The sequence below is a fragment of the Brienomyrus brachyistius genome, chromosome 3 (genome assembly GCF_023856365.1).
Source record: "Brienomyrus brachyistius isolate T26 chromosome 3, BBRACH_0.4, whole genome shotgun sequence".
NCBI classification, from domain to species: Eukaryota; Metazoa; Chordata; class Actinopteri; order Osteoglossiformes; family Mormyridae; genus Brienomyrus; species Brienomyrus brachyistius.
The window spans coordinates 29,141,357-29,164,774 of NC_064535.1; the positions used below are offsets into that span (position 1 = coordinate 29,141,357).

Here is a 23,418-nt window from a genome sequence, read left to right on the forward strand (position 1 = left end):
TTTGCTTTTTTGCTTGTGTGTGGGTCTTGCATTCCAGGAGATATGGAAATGAAGCCTACTGGAACCGCTGATCGCGTAATAATTTACTATCAGATACACTGCACAACTCTGCTTCTCTTATTAGAGAAGCTTTAAAGGCTTTGTGAGATGTTTTAAACTGCAGGACAGATAATTTTAGGTAAAACAGTGTCATATCAGGACACTGAAAATTTTGCTAATAAAATGTGATTTAGTGTATTATTATTGATCCCTGTAGGCTGTGAAGGGCAGCCACCCATAGCGACATCCAGGGAGCTGGGGGTTAAGGGCCTTGCTCAAGGACCCGCAGACGTGCTGAGGCTGGGTTTGAACCTTTTGATCACAGGCAGAGAGGATATAAATGACAACACTTTCGAAATTGAATAAATTAATAAATATCTAATTTTGTGTGTCTTCTAACAAGGATGGGTCTGTACACACTCTGGATGGGATGCAAATCCATCACCGGATGCATAACTATGGGCAATTTTGAAGGGCCACTTAGCTTTATTGCATGTTTTTGTCATGTTCTGCAAAAATAAATTCACTAGACAGAGAACAAACCAGCATCTCACATGTGAACAGCAGAGTTGAGTTATAAACCCCAAACCCTGGAGGCATCAGGCAACAGGACTTCCCACTGAACCACCATACCTCCCTGAAAATGAATATATAGTACAAGTCAAATCTATAGATGTGGGAGATTCTTCTGATGAAGAATGAGCGTGAAGGACTCAAACTGACGACCTGGCTTTCCTGGTCTCCAGACTGAGATCTCAATCCCATTGATGTATTGTATGAACTGCCCAAAACAATCAAAGCGAGCGTTTCTGAGATTTGCTGCAGGAAAGCTGGTAATATGACAGTTAATTTCAAATATCATCACCAAATTACCCATGTTCATTCATCATTAATCAATCATGACAGTTCATGTACTTCATGAAGGAACTATGTTAGTTCATTTGTTCCTGAGTAGTGACTGAGTTGTGGCCCCTCAAGTATAAGTGTTACCATAAATATTTACAGAACTACTGTTAATATATATGACTGTGTTCAATGTCAAATAAAGACCATTCTGATTTTTTAAGAATACCGTCTATTTGGTTGTATCATCAACATGCAAACAACATACATATACAGAATACACAGTAACGGATTCTTTGTGTAATGGTAACTGAGTGACTTATAGCATAATCGTCTGTCTTCCAGAATATCTATCACGTATCTCTGATAAGCTGTGATGCATTTAGGATTTTATTTGACCAGTTTTTAAGCAGCTTGGAACATTTTTAATTTAATGACTTCCTTCATCCAATTAGCTTTTAGCTGCTAAAATAACTCAATACTTCTTGCCTGCATCTCAGTGCTCATTAGCCACTATTTCTGCTACTCTGAAGGTCCCGTCTGAGAGTACCGTGTGAAATAAACACACACACATACACACATGTAAGGTATTTAACTAATCAGTAACTTAGTTTGGTGGTCCTATGCAATTTTATTGTCATTTATTCATAGCATAAAAGGTATGTGTGTGTGGGGGGTGGGGGAGGTTATGTGCGTGTTACATTATGGGGACCAAATATACTCTGCTATTTTGATCTTGTGGAGACCATTTTTTTGGTCCCCACAAGGAGTAACACAATTTTATAAAAATTGGTGACTGCAATCAAACATGAAAAATACCTAAAGTCTTGTATTTTGTTTGATACTTATGGTTAAGGTCATTATTGAGATTACAGTTTTTCCCATAGAAATGAATGGACAGTCCCCACAAAGAATCAGTACAAACGTGTGTGTTCTTCAATGAACTGTTAACTCCAGAATTTTAATAAACAGAACAAATTAATCTTTGCGCTGTCTAATATATATCGTCTCTATTATATTCTAGCTTAATTGATGAGGTGCCTACTGAAAACATTTAAGGGAAATGTAATCCTTCTGTACCCCACAACGCTGCATTATATGACATTCATGAGCCATCTGTTGTATTTCAAGCCCAAGAATGCTGGAGTTTCCCGCTCGTTCATATGCCCTGCAAAGTGTGGCGATTTTCCCTCTTACTTAGCCCTGATTGTGCTTCGATAGCTCGAAGTCAGCAGGCTAATTTGGCTCAGCAGGAGCTCGGCTCCAGAGCCCTGTGCTCAGATGGCAAGGGGGAGCAACGGCGACAGTTGGGGGGAAATGTTTCACGCAAGATCTTTGCTGTTGCTTTTAAAAACCATTGGTGTATTGTTGGGTTTCTCAGATGCCTCTAAACAGCAATTATTATTATTATTTTTAATATTAGCATTATTACTACTATATAATAATATATAAATATTAATTATATAAGTAAAATGTCTTCCTTCCGCTCGGAAAAGAAGGTGGCAGGTGTTTCGTGATTAAGCTTTCTCTTAAACAGACATGCCAGCCTTTTCAGAGGGAGGCATTTCTCGCTTCTAAGTCTCCCAAAGGAAAGGCCAGATTTTGGGCTGGAAGATTTTCAAGGCTTTCTGCTTGGTTCTTGCCACACGCAAGTATAACAAAACTTTCCAGATGAGGCAGTTACAACCCTGTTTCCGAAAAAGTTGAATAAAAAGAGAATGCAATGATTTGCAAAGCATATGAACCTATATTTTAATTAAAAGCAGAACAAACACAACGTATCAAATGTTGAAATAGAGAAATGTAATTGTGCTATGACAAATATATGCTCAATTTGAATTTGATGCCAGCAACACGGTTGAAAAAAGTTAGGATGGGGGCAACGAAAGACCGGAAAAGTTGTGCAATGCTAAGACAAAACATATGGTTGAATATCTCACAACTAATTAGGTTAATTGGAAACAGGTCAGTCAGATGATTGGGTATAAAAAGAGCCTCCCGGAGAGGCAGAGAGAGGGGTAGAGGTTCACCACTCTGTGACAGACTGCATGGGCAACAATTTAATAATAACGTTCCTCAATGTGATATTGCAAAGAATTCAGGAATTTTATCATCTATGGTACAAAATATCATTAAAAGATTCAGAAAATCTGGAGAATCTGTATGCAAGGGACAAGGCCAAAAACCAATATTGGATCCTTGTGATCATCAGGTCATCAGGCGGCACTGCATTAAAAATAGACACAATTCTGCAGTGGAATTCACTGCGTGGGCTCAGTAAGATTTCCAAAAACCATTGTCCGTGAACACGGTTTGTCTCATTTAAGATGGACTGAGGCAAAATGGAAAACTGTCCTGTGGTCTAACTAATCAAAACTACAAATTCCTTTTGGAAATCAAGGACTGTGTGCTCTGGGCTAAAGAGGAGAGAGACCATCAAGCTTATCAGCAGGCAGTTCAAAAGCCAGCATTTGTGACAGCATGGCCGTGCATTAGTGTTTTAAGCTTGTTCGTCGGGGAAGGCACCATTAATGCTATACGACATATGCAGGTTTCGGACCAACGTTTGCTGCCATCCAGACGTCCTTTTCAGAGAAGGCCTTGTATATTTCAGCAAGACAGTGCCAAACCGCATTCTGCGTGTATTATAAAAGCATGGCTCCATAGTAGAAGAGTCCGGGTGCTAGACTGGCCTGCCTGCAGTCCAGACCTTGAAAACATCTGGCGCATCATGAAAAAATATGACAAAGGAGACCCCAAACTGTTAAGCCATTCAAATCCTATATCAAGCAGGAATGGGGCAACATTTTACTTTCAAAACTCCAGCAAGTGGTCTCCCAAACGTTTACAGAGTGCTGTTACAAGAAGAGGCGATGCAACAGAGTGATAAACATGCCCCAGTCGCATCTGTATTGAACCGTGTTGCTAGCCTCAAATTCAATTTCATCATGTATTTGTCATAAAACAATGGAATTTCTGAGTTTCAACATTTGCTACGTTCTATTTGTTCTATTTTCAATGAAATACAGGTTTATATGATTTGCAAATCATTGCATCCTATTTTTACTTACATTTTACACAGAACATGGGGTTGCATTGAAGGAAAAGAATAAAAACAACAGTGTTGGCTGTACTTTTACTTTGTTCCATTTGTGTCTGGAAAATATAAGACTGGAAGTTATATTATTCTGCTGCTTGTTTTCTGAAGGGTTTATACAGACTTGGCTCATAGAATAGGGAAAACTGTCACTTACTTACGGTCCATTGATGAAAAAAGGCAGGTGGTGTGCTTTAATGTGTGAAAAAAAAATGTAATACTTTATTTTTAAATCGCTGGCATAAGTTTAGTACACACAGCATGTGGAAGGTTTATTTGGATACTGCATTGCAAATGCACAGCGCCATGAAATCTGCCACCCACCCCATTAATTCTCAGAATTTTTCGTTCTCAAAAATGGGGGGCGGGGGGGGGATAACTATCGTCCCATTTTGCAATCGTAAAAAGGTAACCATCATAAATTTTTCCACCGGGTCGCTGTCAAGTTTTAATATAGTGCAACTCGGTAAATAGTCACTAGATGTCAGCAAAGTATACCATAACAGCAATTCATGCGATTCACGTTTTGGCTGCAATATTTGAATTAAACAATATGAGATACTTCTATCTGAAATTAACATTGAGAGCTTATATAAAAGCATAAATTACGCCATTTTAAAATATTTTTAGCCAAAAGAGGCGTGCTGTGGTCAGATCAATCTTCCAAAGAGAAATATGGATAATTTGTTGACAAGGTGGGCGGCATGGTGGTGCAGTGGTCAGCACTGTTGCCTCACACCTCTGGGACCCGGGTTCGAGTCTCCGCCTGGGTCACATATGTGTGCATGTTCTCCCCATGTCGTCGTGGGCTTTCCTCCGGGTACTCCGGTTTCCCCCCCACAGTCCAAAAACATGCTGAGGCTAATTGGAGTTGCTAAATTGCCCATAGGTGTGAGTGTACCCTGCGATGGGCTGGCCCCCCATCCTGGGTTGTTCCCTGCCTCATGCCCATTGCTTCCGGTATAGGCTCCGGACCCCCCGCGACCCAGTAGGATAAGCAGTTTTGGAAATGGATGGATGGTGACAAGATACAAATTACTTTTTGCTGAAGTGTTACCTACTGAAATTCCAATTATTAACGGGGTTAAATAGTGAGGATCATCAAAATCTTATCTTTTACACCTAAAGGTTTGTTTGCATATATTTTTAGCTTCTCTGTGAACTAATTTGATCATGTGAATATGTGGCATCATTTATAATGTTATTAATATAGGTGATACAGTTCTCCAATTCAGAGGCTGGCATGAATAACAAAATCTTCATCGACACTTGGATCTATGCTAAACAGCGACGCTTAAAGGGAAAGCTGACCTTCTAGCAGCCTACTCCCTGCCCCACCCTGCCTCCAGCATCTGAAGACCACAATCAGAATCAATTCATCAGCTCTATGGCAACAGCAACTATGGTGTCATTACCCCTCTCATGCCAAACAAGCACTTGACTCACTCAGACAACAGAGCTGTCATCTACCAATCAGGCTAAAAAATAAAGGTTCCCTCTGGCACATTCACGTTGATTGTCATTGTGTTACAACAGCAGTTATACCCCTCCAACACTCCTTCAGGTCAAATCTATTTATAACCTCCGCAGAAGCCAGCAGGGCGGCACCACTAGCTACTGTGCTGATTTTGTGCCCTTTTCGTACTTCACCTGCCAGCATACATCCACCGAGTTCAGAAGTCCTGCTCTGCAAAATTCCTACCATCTAACATGTGGGACCCTCCGCATGACGTAGCCGTTTTAAATATCACGGCCTTTGCATTTTCCGTAACTGCAGGGATGAGATACGGTGTGGACGGAACACCAGTATGCCCACTCCCACACTCTGGTCGCAACTTGATGTCAGAATTTCACCTGAACCCACGTCTCTGGGCTAAGTGGAGAAGATGGACCCTGGGTAGAAGATTCAAATGCCACACATGAAGAGCGGGAGCCATATTTGATAGTGATAGAATCTGACACATTCGTGCCATTAGTGCAATGAAAAGAATATACGTATCCGTAGACACTATACATATCCAGATAACGACTATCATACTGTAATCATCCAACACATTTAAACTGCTGTGTGTTTGCACAGGGATTTCCACCTATAAGTCAAATACATGCAGACCAGAGAACCTGGTGTCTCGAGTGTGATTGTGTGAACTTACATTTGTTTTAGCAAATGCTTTTGTTTATAGCAATGTACCAACGTATGTATATGTGTGTGTTGTGCCTTGCAATTAATTGGCATCCCATCCATTATGTTCCATGCTATGTTTTTTTTTTTTTTGGAATACACTCCTGGCTCATCATGAACCTGTGCTGGATAAGTGCTGATGGCAAACGGGAGGAGAGGACAGGGATGCTTTCACTCACGAACAAACGGTGCAGTAAAGCTGTGAGCACCGTTTGTTCTGGGTGAACAGTGGTTCAATTGGCTCATCTTCAAGCCCATGCTCTGCTGATCCAGGTGTTACAGGGAGCTGCTTGGGAAGGATGCTCATGGTCATTCCCATGTCCCGTGACCAAGCCCCCTCCCACCCTTCATCACCAGCAGGAACTGAAGGACAAGGCTGCAGACGTCAAGACAGCTGGCCAAGAGGGAGGACAACAGGATGGGGGAGGCCAATCAGGGATGGGGGGTAAGTGGTGGAAGAAATGAAAGAAAATGAGAGCTCAGATCTGTGACCAGCTCCAGAAGGACCTTTGGTGAGGGGCCAGTGACAGCAGCTGTCATGGATGATATTTCTTTTATTAGTTTGAAAGTCAGTCTTTTCTCGCATCTGGGAGGACCCAGCCTCGGTGGTCTTAAGTCATTTATTATGTACTGGGAGAAGACGAGTGTAGTCTTTTGTCCTTCTGAATCAATTGTCTATCACCAATGAAAATGCCAGTTCCACCCTACATCATGACCAGTACTATAATAAATAAAAATTTCAGGGGTGACTTCAAAAGAGAGATGACATTGGAGTCCGGTGAAGAGGACGAACGAGCTTTTGTCCAAATGAACAGCCTAGTTCATTCTGTGCTGATGGTCACTCTAACGAGCATCTTCCGGGGGACTTGTGGTGAGAGAATTCGGAATTAAGCTAGTAATGAACTACGTGCAACAATTAAGTTAAAGCGGCAAGTGCGTTCCCATTTCTAGAACCACCCCTCCGTGTGTTAAGAGCTCTTCGGGGAACTTTAATTAAAAACAGCAAGATCTGCCATGCGGGCTGCCCGTACACCATAAACGCAGCACGGGAGAGGAGAGTGCCCTGTGGCGGACCGCTGGCCTACCCCTCCTTCCTTTGACGCCGGTACACTTCGCCATCGGGACCGCCGAGCTGATTTAATCAACGGGTTCAGCGCTGACTGCGGTGAGGAAAGTAAAGGAGCAGGTGCTGCTGTCGCGGCAGTAGAGAAACGGTGCTGATAATATTACACCATTTGCGGGGGTCTCCTTCAAAGGATTCAAGAACGACTACATTAGCCAAATCATGTTATTAATTACGAGTTTGTTTCAAATATGCAAGCCATAGCCAAAGCATGTATCTTAGTTTGGAAAATCATTGTATTTCGGTTCTGATGTTTGAATCACGGTGACTCATTTTTTTAATCAGTTCGTTGATGGCTTTAAAAGACTTGCATTACCTTGCTTGAGCCAGATTTTAGTGAACAGTGTCTGACGAAGTGGTGAAACCATAACCATAAGATCACGTGGTTCTGTGCGACTTACCCACTTGTCTCACTTTTGTTGGCGAAAGTACGCGCGCTTGATTTTGTTACATATTATATGAAAAATTATCGCGCTTTATTTCGCATGGCACCGTGGAGCGAGATGCACACGCACGGCACCGAAGTTCTTGACAAACCATATCATGCTGTGAACAAAGAAGTAATATTTGTATAGGGTACATGCGAAAGGGCGTGTTTTGAGGAACTGCAAGGCCAGCGCTTGTTGCGTATTCTGCTTATCGACGATTGGGCAGTGAATTCCACGCTAAAGTGCGAATTGGCTGCTGCCTGTCTCGTTTGGTGCAATTCCACTGCAGGTGACGCTGTTTCAAGTGTTGAGGTGCAGGATTTAACACTAAAACAATAAACAGTTAAATCACTGACAAGGAATTATTTATTACTTACCACATCCCGTCGTGCACAATGCAGGAATAATCTTGAATTTCCGACACTTCTCGTTAAATCCAATACTGGTGGTACATCGGGTTTAAGCTGCCCCGCCCTTTGAGGATTTATTGCCAGTGTTGCTAAGTCTCACGAGCTAAACAAGCAACCTCACCTCTGAAAATAAGCCCAAAATAAGCCCACTGTGCAAAGTAAGATGGTGAAATCAAGCCAACCAAAAAATAAGGCCAATATACACGACCGCATGGAATGGAGTTTGTCCTGTGTTTTCCATATTATGTGTGTTCCTTGTACATGTAACATGCAAACAAACGTAACTGAAGGCATTGTTGTAAAGTTTTAATGTATCATTTTCTTTTGTTAGAGTGACAGTAAATAACCCCTTATGGCTTGCCATAAACTAAATATGGTCATTTGTAGCACGTTTTACACACATTATTGGATAGTGAACTCCGATATCAAACACAAAGAAAATAGTTACGAGAGAATTCAAAATTGTGTGGTATCTGTATAACAAGAATTCTTAATAAACCAATAAACACTCAATTAAATTTAAATGAAGTGATGTAAATGAACTTAAAAAAATAAATATTGTGAAGACCCCCCACCCCCCCAGGCGAATAAATTGTGCTGCTGTAGAAAATCAAAATACTGTCCATTGTGTATGGACAGTATTGTAGTATGCAAAATAAAATAAGATTATGACTAAGATCGACTTTATTGATATCAGGGGAAAATTACGATCGAAGCATAGTCACACATAGCCTAAACCAAAGGCAGAATTTGATGGCATTATGTTGTTTAAGTTTTAAGCTATTTTATGCAGGTTAGCCAGTCAGCTGTCGGTCAATTGTTTCATTAATGATGGGCTGGATCTGTAGTATAACTGTCAGTAATATTTGAATTTCTTTGAATGATTAATCTTATGTTATAAAAATTAGTCTTAAAACCACAACCTCAAAATAAGAACGAGCACAAAAAAATGCATTCTGGAACTCAATGAAGTTATTAGCGACTTCAGAACAAAACCCCAAAACCGCTCATAAGTGGCAGACTTGGCAACATTGTTCATTAACTGCTGTGGACCCATTTTAAAGTTATAGCCTAGGCCTACGTACCCAGTGAAAATGCATCTTTTCCATACAGATAGTAATTCAATCATATAAAGGTCTAGAAAAATTAAGAGAATAGTCAGTATAACGATTTCTAAATGCTCCGGTTTGTCTGATCGTGAGCAGACGAGTTTCCCAGGTCCAAATAGATACAAAATCGGGCAATAGATTTAAAAAAAAAATCACAAATCACAAAATAAAATGTGTGTATGTGTGTGTCTATATATATAAATCAAAACAGTAGGGGGCAGTCAAGATTATTGTAAGGAAGTGTATGTACACTTGTTCAATCTGACACTAAACCAACATTGTTAAAACTATCACTGTGCAAACTATTGATAACCTACGGGATACAGATGTGGCAGCTCCTCCTCTCTTTAGATAGACCTGTAACTGGACAAATCATACTATTTAAAGTTCATATTTCCATCCTAAATTTTCATGCCTCTTCCTAACGTCCCAAACAGGCCTACACGGCAGCATTCAGATTTGGCGCCCTATAAGTAATAAAAATAAAACTAGGCCTATTTGGAGAGAGAACGGTTTAAAGACAGACAAAAAGCACGTTGCCGGTAATTTCGTCGTTTTCCTACACTAGATTATCGCCGGCCGTGCTACGTTTGAAGGCTCCCTTAAATTCACACTGTCCGCTGATCTACTCGGCTTATTTCTACGGCAGCCACGCGGCCACCGAGATTGCTACCGGGGGATGCAGTAGGACAGGCACACAGCACAGAAGTGACCCAGGACAGGGATGAAAGACAAAGGAAGTCACGGCTAGAGTGTCGGCACAAAAAAAGAGGAAAAATAGACGACACGGTACAGTCGACTCCTGATGAGGGACGATCGCTCATCAGGGAGAGAAGTGCTACCTCCCTTGGGTCTCCGCCGGCCGGCCCGAGAGGTCGTCACTTGATCTTCCCCTCGCCGGCGGCATTACCTTTCACTATCAACTCCAATGGTGTCTTAATTACAGCAGCGATCTGGAGACTACATCTTTTTTTTGAGCACTTATATTCTCTCCACGGCCGTATGACAATGCAATTGCGAAGTTGCGGTTTGGCGGCACGGTGAAAAGAAAAGAAAAAACATCATGCTTGTGAGTTTCTTTTTTTCTCTCCCTTTCATTTGCTCACAAGGTGAATTACACAGGAATATGCATAAGTGTCGCATATGTATATTCCCTGTGTTTCGTGATACGACACTGAATGAGCATTCACTGGGATGGAATCGACTGTAGCTTATAAATAAAAAGTGAAAAAGAGGAAAACGACAGTAGAAACGGGAGAAGAACGAGAAGACACTGGAGGTCGCGGGAATGTTATTACAACAACACGGACAAGCACCAGAACAACACAACACGCAAAGAGAGACAAGTATTAGGAAAAATGGTTTAATATTGGAGACAGAAGCAAAAAACTGCATCACACAAGAACATACGTTTACAAAAATAAGTCTGACTGTTCCAGCTACACAGTTAAGTTCACAGCGAAAGACAGAAGAACCAGAAAAGTCTAAACAGCTAAAAGCAAAAAATCTCTAATTTGTTTCTCATCGTTAAACTAATACATTTATCCACTGAATGTGACTAAATACGTCTAATCCTAATCTTTTTTTATCGTGTAAACGGCACAATACATTAAATGAAACTTACCGCTTCTGTATTGACAAACTTCATTATTATGTATGAGTCAAAAGAAAACCAGCACTCTCCGCCCCTTTTCAGAAACCAAAATAAAAGGTGAGGGAAAAAGAACAGATCAAAGAAATCAAGCCAAAGTTCTTCTAGAAAATCTTATATCAAAACCCAACTTTCTTCATGCCAGCTAGAAATCAAACTCGAGAACCAGTCACGGTCCGGCCACACGACGAGGCCAGACAATTTTCCAATTTTTTTGTTCCTTTAATCTCCGTATAAAAAGTTCCACTGTTACAAAATGCATAAGTACAATCTGTTTGTAGAAATAGGAAAGCCTGCTTTTTGTACTTTTAAAATCCCATCCAATGACAGAGTTTGAAGTGTTGTTAAACAAACATAAATCACACCGACATATTCCACTGTAATGCATTGACTTTGGCTTTTCTCAAGACAATACTTAAAACTACTCAAACCCTTAATAATAAAGTAAATGATATTAATCCACAGACAACAAGCTCTTACGTCACAGGAGAGAAACCACATACATATTTTTGTCTCAAAATGTTGACATTATAAACCAGAAATGCAAAGAAACTACAGCTTTTATTCCGTTGTCATTAAATAGCACTTAAGATAATTATAAAGGAAAAAATAAAATTAAAAAACAAACAGTGACACAAAATTCAGATCCTAAAAGCTTGATGTTAAAAACCCCTGAGGTGAGAGACTCCACAGTAAGCCAGTAAATATTGTGCTTTTTAACATTTAACACGGACGATCTATCTGGCCGCTGACTTGTCCTGATGCGAAACACCGACAGCCGGAGATACGGTTCCCGGACAGGGATTGTGCTCTGAGATTTACTACGATGCAGTTTGCGTCTGTGAGTCGATGTGCGGGTCAATTAACAAGTTAGTGAAATCGGTGACCTGAAAGTAAGCAGGTTTGTGTGTGTGCTATACATGCAATCATTTCCCATTTGCAAATGTAGGCTATTTACACTTTTAATAACCAGATAAATTACAGATACACAGATTAGACAAAAACACTTATACCGAATTTGTAGAAAAAGAAGAGTGCAAATGCGATCCTTGTTGGAAAGAATCTCGAAAGTCCCTCGGCCAATCGAGGACGTGGGCAAGACTGCGGGTAGTCTTTTAGGGGAAAGGCAAACGATGGCGCCTGTACCCCCATACCCAAGCAGAGAGGGGGCACACATGCAATGCAGCAGATTGGCGGAAAACCCTGCAATTCGCCGAAAGCGACATGCCACTAAGACGTCTTCTTTACAATTTGAAAGGCTATTAAGCTATAAGTTAAACTACTCACGTCACGTCTCCTGGTTGCATTTCGCGGAGCAACCTGCACTTCGCGGGACCATCTCCTCTTAATGATCAGTTTTTGGTCTTGGCTTACACGTGTTTTAATTAACATAGGCTTCCAGTGCAAAGTTTCCAATTGTTCATAATACTCGTCAAAGTTATTAAAATCTAAAAGTAAGCTTAAGTAAATAATCACTGTAAGAACACAAGTATGTCAATGCTACCATCTGTTCTATATTAGTACTACTATAACAGATAGATGATAGAATAAAAAAAAATAATAATAATGCACAAAATTCTTAAATTATTTGAATTGTTGTTGTTATAGCAGACATCCCACCTTAGGCATATTAATTTCAGTGAAGCAGATGAGGGTCAACTGGGAGGAGGGTTCCTCGATATGCTTTGGTGATATTACGGTAGTACCATACACCAAAAATCTGTTCGTGCGAAAATATCCCCCTAGCGCTGGAACTTATATAGCTTCGATTTTCAAAACACTGTATACCGCTATGTCTAGACAATATGCCGGCATTAAAAATAAAGGTGTGGTCACACTAACGCGAAAAAATATTCACGTGCACGCGAAGATCCCTCACTTCCAGTGGCGGAGCGTTTTGGCGGTAAAGAGCGCTAGAGGGTAGATACGATTTGCGGACATTGTGGGCCACGGCTGAGGTGGTGAAACGTCTAACGCCGGTAATTTAATAATATAAATTCTGTTATTATCTAAACCGCCGCCATTTCCACATCATTCCAGGGTGTCAGAGATCTGCTGTTATCTTTGCGGGAGACTCCTCGAACATCCGGTGTGATGTCTGGTATAGCAATAATAGTAGTAATAATACCATTATGCACTTCTGCCCTAATACTAAAAAAAACAAAAGGGAACAGCTTCTGGAGTTTTAAAAAAAATACTTATGTCCTGCAGTAAATCCTGAATAATGAAGAAAACTGACTAAGTTGTGGTCCCAGGAGAAACGTTACGGCTACATTTGAAGAACAACCAGCACACTGAGGGTGGGATCACTGAGGAAGAGCCTCTTTGACGCGTGAGACAGGCAGACGAGTCTGAAACACTGGTAGGTACATCAGCCCTTCGGTTAAGGCGGTGGGTGAGTTTCGTTAAAAAATGGTGTCACGGTTTGCCGACGGTAAACGCGTCTCTACAAGGCAGGGACTGTGTGGTGTGTGCGCCTGTGGGTGTGTATGTGTGTATCTGTTTGTGCAGAACATATTGCAACACTGCAAAAACCAACAGGATTGTCATCCTGTGCCTTGTAAACTTTTAGACTGTTATACAAGTAAACAAATAACTTTGGCATGAGTAAACTGTTTAGGCTGTCAGATTGATAAAGTAATGTTTGTGTTTGACAATAACATCTTATTTACATCTGCCAGGTTTCATTAAAAAATAAAAATAAAATAATTTGTGTCCCAGACCAATGAGGTACTTCCACATTAATATTGACAGCCTCTCAGCATTTGCATTTCATCATAGAAAGACAGAGATCACTGTTTCTGGTTAATACTCTTAGGTGTGCTTGGCTTAGAGGGATCTGGTAGGTTTCTGAACTCTTGAACCTTGGTTTGCTGGCGTGATTTTAAGCAAAGGGCACGCTAGTCATGCATGTAGAGTGTCTGGACCTAGGCCTGCTTCTCTAAAGCTAGAACATTCCTAGAGTTATGGTGCCATGTCCCAGGGGTGTAAACAAAGAAGAACCCAGTCACCAACTAACAGAGGCAACCATAGCCACTGATTCTGTACTGATCTAATAGGATGGAGACGGAAGGAAAAGGCTCTTGAAGTAAGGCTTTGATTTTGGCACTTTAGCCTAGCAGGTCAACCAACCGCATGCCAAGGCCTTGTGAGATGGTGTGTGAGTGAGAGACAGAGGAAGTGAGAGGGGTCATGGGAAGTAAGGGATAAAGGCTGGCTGAGGAGGGTCTCACCTTCAGGGGTCCCACAATTGAAAATAAAAACCAGAAGACCATGAGCCGCGTGTGCGTGCGCGCGTGCGTGCGTGCGTGCGTATGTGTGCTTGCGTTTGTGAAACATGGGCACTTTGTACATCATTACAAATAAAAAGCAAAAAACATGAACACTTTTCAGGCAACAAGACCACAGAATAGCAAGTTAAACTTTTTTAAATCTATATCTTTAAATATGAGGGATCCATACAAAACACAGAAGTAATAAAATACCCATGTTATCAAATAAGTTCACACGAAATACACTGAAGCTCTATGTAGGAAGTACCTCTGGAATTTGGCACAGAATTCCACTGATGTTGCTTTTTTCTTTATAAGAAAAGAAATCACATTTTGCTGAACAACAAAACATCTACAAATTGTTTTCCACAATAGAAAGGAAAAAAAATAATGACATCGATGCTTCACAAGCCGACACGGTTTTTTTTTGTTGATTTGTTTTTTTTTTCCTGTTTTTTTTTTTTTTTTTTTGAATTTCAAATAGCTAATTTACCCAATAAGAGATTTTGCAAAAAGGGACTGGTAGAAAGAAAAAAAAATGATAATCATAACAATAATATGAAAGGCTTCGTCTATTGTTCAAGTAAACTGATTTTTAGTCTTGTCTTCAAAAACATGGAACACGTAAGACTCTTGGACCTGTGAAGTTACCACAACTTAAATCCACAAAAAGCACCGACGTAAACGAAGGTTACACTTGTTTTCTCTTTTTTTCTCTATACATTTAAACAGTATAAAATATAGGTAATTTCATGTGCATTTAACCACGGATTGTCTAACTGTGAATCAGTTCAGCAAAAGGTGACAAGTAGGTAGCATTTTCCCCCCAAACAGGGCAAATCTTTTTTTTAATTATTATTATTATTTTTTTTTACCTTAAACTACTCTAGAAAAAAGTGGTTTTGTATATAGATTTAAATCAGAAAGTAAGCCACTTCAAATGGCCTTATCAAAAAACTTTACACTGCCTGAAAAATGTAAAAACTGTTACAGAGCTCTGAGAGATCCTAATATTAATCAGACAGTTTTTCTTAAAAAACTGTTCGGAAGTAGTCTATTTTTCCTAGAAACTGACATGGGTAACTCCTGGCCTCATATTGCTAGTGGTGCCAGCAGCTTTACCTAATGTCAATCCCTGTATTGTACTTTCAAGTTTACCATCATGAAAAGAAAGAAAAAAAATAATAATAATAAAATAAAAAAGAAATCAAAAACTGAGAGGAAAAGAACAACCAAGAAATATTTGCCACAGGTTTTGTTTTTAAACTATTTTTTTTTCTGATTTTGTTTCTAAAACTTCTGATGTATGAATACAGATACGCTTTCACATTGATTTGTTTTTTTTTCTTTTTCCCTCCCCAGCCCTCCCCTTTTTCCAATGTTCAAAAGCTCAAAATGAGGTCACATGCAAAAAAAAAGAAAAAAAAATCCAAAAAGTCAAGCTAGGTTCAAAGGTCAATAGGTCAATAGAAGGAGACCAGGTTATGATCAGGTGAGCTCAGAAAGACATCAGGAAAAACAATGACTGGACGATGAGACGTTTGAGTTTTTTTTTTTTTGGACGCCACGGAGACATGCTAGGCAAACGATGAGCTAACAGGAATGAAGATGTTCTAGGGAGAAAACAAGGGAGAGGACAGAGTTACACACAGGGGGCCAGAGCCGCAAGACTACATCATTTCAGATCATGGCCACAAGAAACAAAACAGCAATGCAAATCACCAGGTTATCACAGAAAGCTAGGATTCACATTAGAATTTGCATTTAAAACAACAACAACAACAAACACACGTACACGCAGCCAGAGGCTAACCTCACATGTATACCGGACACGCACACGCTCGCTTGATACACACACACACACAAGCACGCTTAGCACCCTAAGCGATCCATCTTGAACAAGCCTCCGAAAAAAAAGTAAAAATAGAAAAATAACAGAGGCATGGGGATGGATGGCATTTTCGTTTGAAGGGAAAAAAAGCCACTGATAGTTTTTGCGAACGAACAAACGGACGGACGGAACGGAATGGGACGATGGGAGTCCGGACAGCTGAAGAACCACTACCGATGGAGGGGATGGGGTAGGGTGGGGTGGTGGAAGAGAAGGAAAGAAAATACAGAGCAGGGCGGGGAGGCGTGACCTCCAAGCGGCTCTGGAGAGCGGCAGTCACATGTGTGTTGAGCGAGGGCTCCATGTTCTCTGGGCTTTCAATAAGACTATTCCACAAGCTGATCTATGCCCATGAGTTCTGCTCTACAGGTACCCCAATAAATTAAAAGGCAATAAATAAAGTTTGTTTTCTGAGGCAGTAAAAATTTTTGTATAAAAATAGAACTGCTTTTTTTACAAATAAAATTTACAGGCCTGTGGCTTTCCGTACTGTAATTTTTTTTTTTATCTTTCAAGAAACGTCAAGTATTTTCAGTTTCCACCCCATAACACTATTTGTTTTGTAGCAATAGACGGATTTAAGATGTATATATATATTATTTTTAAATGTTCTACACAATATCGCATTCAAACAAAGACCAATGTGATCTGACCAAGTAATGAATAGTTCTTTTTCGTTAAATTTTGTTAAATAAAAATATTCCTAGCATACATAAGTTAACGGTTGGCACATTTATTGGGTAACACATTTGGACTTCTGTTACCGCTGACTTTGATAGGGCACCACGTTAACCCTTTAACACCCTGAGGCCAGCGAAATAAGAGCAGTGTCAGGATTTCCAGACTGGCCCTAGGGTCGGGGTTAAAGTGTGTCTTTTTGTCTACACCGATTTCAGACACGTCCACTGGGTGTCATGTTTGTGGAGACACACATCGTGGATTTTCCGTCTGTTTGGTGCAACAAAATTTAAGTAGCAGTAAACAGTCAGTTGGGAAAGAAAAAAAAACGTTCAGACAACTCAGAAGCTACCAGTAATAGCTACGTATCTGTTTCAAGGCGCAGGTTAAAAACAATATATATATATATTTATATATAATAAAAAAAATCAAAAATGCGGGAATGGAAGCGGTCATGTGAAAAATAAGAAAAATCATATCAATCCCAATGACAGCTCAAAAATAAATGAGACAGTGTCTCCCTCTGGTGGAATCTGAATCGTTGCTGCACAAAATCCACCCCTCTCCCACCCATGCCCCTCCCCGTGACCACCCCCACCCAGCCGCGGCTCGTGGCGCACTTACCCTAGCAGTGCTAACATGGGGGCGCTAAGGGGCTAGTGCTAAGATCAGTACGGTTTGCTGTCATTCTTGGAGCGCTTCAGCTGCACCTTCAGCCGCTTCATGCCGATTTGGAAGCCGTTCATGGCCTGTATGGCAGCCTGCGCCGACACCGGATTGTCGTAACTCACAAAGCCTGTACGGGGTGATAAAGGGACAGGGGGCATGTGGCTACACTGAGCATGGCAGAAAAGGAGAGATGCCGACTGAAGACTGGGTGAATTACAGAGAATAAAAGAAACAGTGGGTACAGTTTACCATGCACCTTCTATTCTTGGACATGCCCCATTTTTCAGGTTCTTGGGTCTCTTTTTTACTCTACCAAATTTAGGTACCACCTGATCTATTCTGAAGGTGTAATTTGATTTATGAGGCACCACAGCTATCTCCCACACCTAAGGAGTGTCCTATTCCCTTTTAGAGTTTCACACATAGTAACCTGAGATGGACCTGGGCTTGGATCAAAAAGCTATCAAGCTGAGGGCCCAGGAGAGTCGCCCTCTCTCATACTTAACCTCCACTACTCCTGTAAAGCAGTCCAGCGATATGAATGAGCACTTGTGACAGCCGTGGGTTATGCATGTTGTCTTGGACAAACAGAGTTGCTAACTGGCTAGAATTATGGGAAACAAGAGGTAGAATATAAAGAGAGCACCCATGGTAATTGAAACATTCTGATCAAATTCGTGAGACAATATCTGATCCATACAGCTGCTTGAAATACGTGTGTAGTATAACAGATGAATGAATGCACTGTCAGACATTACCCATAATACTGGTACATTGTAAAGATGCTGCTGGTATCAGCTGGGAAATATGGTTGTAACAGTATGCAGAAAGAGTGTCATGGAACTTCTTGTTTTACTGTTTTGTCATTGACACATTTTATTTTACAGTCGCATCTCTATAGGTGTTACATTGGCTCGGTAGATTCTCATGCATTTTGCATGTTATCCCACTGTTGACACTGATTTAGTTCGGCAGCCCAAGACAAACAGTTTGAGTGAATTAGCATCTGTAAAACTGTACGCTTGTGTGTGCTAGTCCCATGATTTACTGGGAACTCGTCCCCCATACTTCTTGGGACATTCTCTATGTGAGCCAAATCCTGTACTGCATACTTCTTGATTTTTCAGCCCGTGCATAATATTAGTGTATAGAAATAAATAAAACAAATATACACAGACACAAATCTGTCTTTGTTTTGCAAGTTATTTGAAATTACCAAACAGAGCAGTCACAGACCAGGTAGGTGGTCCAGGTACAGACCAGACTACATGTAATATTATTGCTGACTACATATATTAAACAGTGAAATTACCTGTGATCACAGAGACACAAAAATGGCACGGCTGAGACATGGATGTACTGATCACATGTGGTGCAGAACGGTGGCTACGCACCGAAGCACTTGCTCAGGTTGGTCTGTTTGTCGATGAAGACTTTGGCGGAGACCACGTTTCCGAAAGGCATGAACATCTGCAGGATGTCCTGGTCTCCGAATTCTTGGGGAAGGTGATAGATAAAGAGGTTGGCACCTTCTGGACCTGAAAGAAGGGAGGAGGAAGATATAACACGTGATATGGTGTGAGTCGACTCCCAACAGAGGGGTGCCAGAAGAAGCGAGAGGCTGCAACAGTGGTCACTGGAGAAGACCGAAAGAGAAAATACAGAACAAATAGGACAGGATGGAGGGAGGGAAAGCAGTAAGTGGGGGGACACTTATGGAACTTATTTTTGTTTTGTTTCATGGCCCGGGTGACTCACCCTCCTTCTGGCTGCCGGCAGCACCCTGCTGCTGCAGAAGCGACTGGCTGTAGAGCGTGGGCAGGGCGGCAGCGGCGTACTGCTGGATCCCTGAGTAGGCCTGGCTCAGGGCGTCCACGGAGGCGGCTGTGCCATTGGTGAGCGCTGCAGCACCCAGGCCACCGTTCAGGGCCGCCATACCTGAGAGCATTTGAGCAACTTTACATAAAACCCAACAATAAAGAAAGAAAATCGACCTTATTGATCAGCGCGTCTCCTCAGGTGTTACACACACACACACACACACACGCACACACACACACACAGAAAACACGGTGTCACTGAAACACAAATACAGAAGAAACAAACATGCACACTGAAACACAGTGAAAACACACGTAATGAGACACAAACATAAAACAGACGAACACAAAAAAACACGCAAATTAAATCCACACACTCATGGCTAAAAACACATAAAAACATAAAACAGAGAGACACACACTCACGTTCTAAACACACACAGAAGTACACACACACTAAAGCACATAAACACGTGCACTAAACACTAGGCCTGCACAATATTGGGGGAAAAAAAATCACATCACGATATGTAAAAAAATTTTGCGATAAGTACTGCGATATTCATAAAACTTAAAAGAAACTGAGAACTACAGCCAAATAGAACTGTCTACCAAAAGAATCAAATAAGTTGGTGCTGTTGCTGCGAGTTGTGCTAAAACAAACAAAGCAGTGCCGACAAATCATTTGCTTTTACTCAATATCGTCTCTATGGAATCCAAAATATTTCATTACAGTGGAAGACCGATCACCAATTATTGTTTGTGTTTCTCATCCTGAATCATTTGTTAAATTTCTCGCAAACACACCACACTGTCTGTGAGTAGAATGATTATGACCGCATGCATAGCTCATGCAAAAACAGCAGTAGTAAACTTTAAACTGATTTATAACATATTTTAGATACTCTTGAAAAAGATCTTTAAAATTGTAAAGCTTGCCAAATTTTGTTCCCTGTGACAGTGTGAAAATATTTCTTGACTTTCACTGGCCAACGATTGATTGTACGGTCCAGATTAAATTGTATTTTGGTCTGGATATAGAAATACGGGACAAATGATGTCCTATATCAGTTTATAACGAGACACAACCTTTTATTTTTCAATATGGGACAATTCTATAATATACGGGATGGGTGGAAACTCTAAACCTGACTGACTAACTTGGTCATTGCGATGTCACAAATGCATGTGCCTAACATGCTATATCGATATTAACATTGCACATCGTGTCGGCCTACAAAACGCACAGAAACACAAACGGACACAGAAACACACACACGCATGTAACACACACTGAAACACATTCACACACAGACATACGTAGAAACACTGATACAGGTACGTACCAAAACCCACATACCGCATGCAAACACATACACAGAGGGACTTGGAGGCGAATGGAGAGCGCCCATGCAGCACACAGGAGAGGACCTCACAGAAAGCAGCCTTGCTGCACACATGCATGAGCCACAGCACTCTGTCCTGAACTCAGCTTCGCCACCACACCACTGGTATCGACAAGCCAATAGCACCTCCACTGCTGGCTGGATTTATGACAGAACAGACTTGGGGATGGGAAACCAGTGTGTTTCTGAAAATGCCTCTACCTAGGGACCACAACGAGACCACACTGCACTTGCCTCTGGGGGGGAGGGTGGTGAAGACCGCAAACAGGGAAAGGCCTTGCTATCACGGCGGGTGTAGCTGCGACCTTTTCGGTTTAATTACATGGCGGACAAGCTCAAATTACACACAAGAGACTGGAAAAAGCACGTATTAATCAAGCAGGCAATTCGTGGGCTGGCTGGGCTGATGGAAATCGACCGGTGTGCACCTCTGGATGTGAGGGGGCCACGCTGGAGCGGGAGAGGGTGTGAACGCTTATGGATCGATGGTGCTGCTCAAATAAGATTACCGTAATCGCCCAGATGGCGACTACCGACTACTACACTATCCTGTAATCGTGGTAACAGGTGGTGTGTCCATTTCACATATGGTTAGTGTTCAGTTTCTCTGTCTGTAGGTCTGTTAAACATAGGGGTATGGGTGTGCACAGTGTTTAAATGAAACTTGTGGGACAGAAGGACTCAGAAGAAATAATGGGACTGGGCTGTTTGCTTGTCAACGCCAGGCTGACGCAGGTTACAGAGTGATGCATAGCTGACACACACACACACACACACACACACACACATGCTCACGCACGGTGTGGCTGACAGCCAAGCCAGATAACGAACAGCGCTGGCAAAATGATGGTGACGCCAGAGAGACCGCAGTGGCAGGGCTGGGGGTTGTGGGGTAGGGGACACCTGGACAAACCAAGCCTACCAATCTGGTGTAGTGGACCAGTCGACTGGCTGCTGTGTGCTCCCCGCACTGATGGTCACAGACATCTAAAAGTCTTGCCTCAGGCAGACAGCTGGGACAATTAGCCATATCTGGTTCCTTACACTAACACTATACAAAGGAGTATGGTCTGTTTTGGACAAGAAACAGCCTACAATGGAATGATATTTATCCTTTTAATAACAATGATAATAGTGGGGAAGCCAAATAAGGTTAGTCTGTCTAGGCAGGTAACCAGCTGGTTGTGGGTAACTATTCAGGGAGATGGTGGGATAGTGCTAACCACCCACTTGATTTTATCTCCCAGCCTTAGTATATAGAGACATGAATAGTGGAAATGTGGACATGTGACAGTGACATGGCAATGCATCCATTTTACAAATCTGAAAGTAAACATCTATCCCTAGAGACAATCTGGTTTTTATATAAAGATGGTTATGCTTTAGAAATTCCAGTCACCCTGTGTGGGATAGGCAGTTACAAGATGGCTGGCTGGACTGCAGAAATGCACATTGCGGTCTTACTGTTTATGAGCCAAGGGGTAGGGGAAGTGGGGTGACGGCTGGATGTGGGTCACATGACGCATGTGGGCAGGGCCGCGGCATATGGACATTGAATACTCACTGTTGACGCTACCTGCTAGTGCATTAATGTTGTTGAGACCCACGGTGGCACCGGCGAGGCCCTGCAGGGTGCCAAGCGAGGTCAGCGAATTCATAGCCGCCCCAGCGTTGGAGTTGGCTGTCGTGCCTGCTGCTGGGGAGGGGGGGGGGGGGGGATGAAGGACAGACAGACAGAGATATGCAAGAGAGTTAGGAATAGAAGGCTAGAAGTACTCATTGTAACGCTACTGGAATCACTCCAGCATATGAGAAGTAGGGGAACATGCAAACAAGAATCACAACTGCGCTTTAGCCCCCCCCAAAAAAACGACCCTTGATTTAGCTATTTTTACGATTTTCTGCCAAACAACTGTCTGTGTGTCTGGATTAAGAGATTCCCAAATGCATTCTTCTGACTCATAGCCCCATTGACTCCAGCTTTAATTCAAACAGCCAATCAACTGACACCAGTGAGCAGAGCTAAGTGCTGATGGAGGAGAAACACCACCCTCAACCAATAATTCATAGGTCCCTGACAGATTAAAGTAGCCTCCAGTAACAGATAATTGGAACAGCCTTTCAATTTTCCCATGAGTTTGCGCAGTCATTAGGAGGTACTGACCACAGTTCATATTAAAAAATATATGACCATATTAGCAGGTGCTGAACATGAAGTATGTTATCCCAGGCCTTTGTATTCTGGGTAGAGATATGCTAACATATGGTCTGAATGCAGAGCGAAAGAGGCTAACGGAATAATCCAGATGTGGAAGGTCATGTCCACCTTCTCTGTGGTTCCGTTTTATTCAGTTTAATTGCTGTAATTTTCCCCAGAGGCTTCAGAGTCAGGTTTCTATATTTATTTGGAAAGCAAAGAACTTTTTTCAGTGAATGACGGGTTACAGGACCTGTGTGAACAAAAACACACTTCTGGAACACAATCAAGTTTCACACCTAACACAGTAATTTATGGCATGGGTGAATACTGGAAAGTGTGTGATGGGAGGCGGGACAAAAATCTCAGAACTTGATTGGTAGATGTCTTGTAAAAGCAGAAACTGGTCTTTCTGCACATAGATTCTAAAGCAACATCCTCAGAGTCTCCTCACCGACTTGAAAGGGCCAGAAAATGGCTCGAGTAGGAGATGGAACACAAGGGACATTCTCCTTCATGGAAAGCCTGTCATGTGTTACTGAGAGCGTGACAAGACCAGCCTTGAAACAGCCCTGATGGTCCCTATGAGCAGCCACAGAGCAA

The 23,418-nt window shown here is 41.7% G+C and overlaps 1 protein-coding gene across 1 annotated transcript in view; it reads right to left on the minus strand.

The window, feature by feature from the left end:
* Positions 1-10,580: 10,580 nt before the first annotated feature.
* The window catches only part of LOC125738138 (CUGBP Elav-like family member 2), a 72,022-nt gene continuing 59,184 nt past the window's right edge, over positions 10,581-23,418 (minus strand). Inside the window, 5 exon segments of the mRNA XM_049006817.1 lie at positions 10,581-15,767; positions 17,348-17,519; positions 18,787-18,930; positions 19,151-19,330; positions 22,183-22,314. Of these exon segments, the coding sequence (XP_048862774.1) occupies positions 17,392-17,519; positions 18,787-18,930; positions 19,151-19,330; positions 22,183-22,314 (584 nt within the window). The 3' untranslated portion in view covers positions 10,581-15,767; positions 17,348-17,391.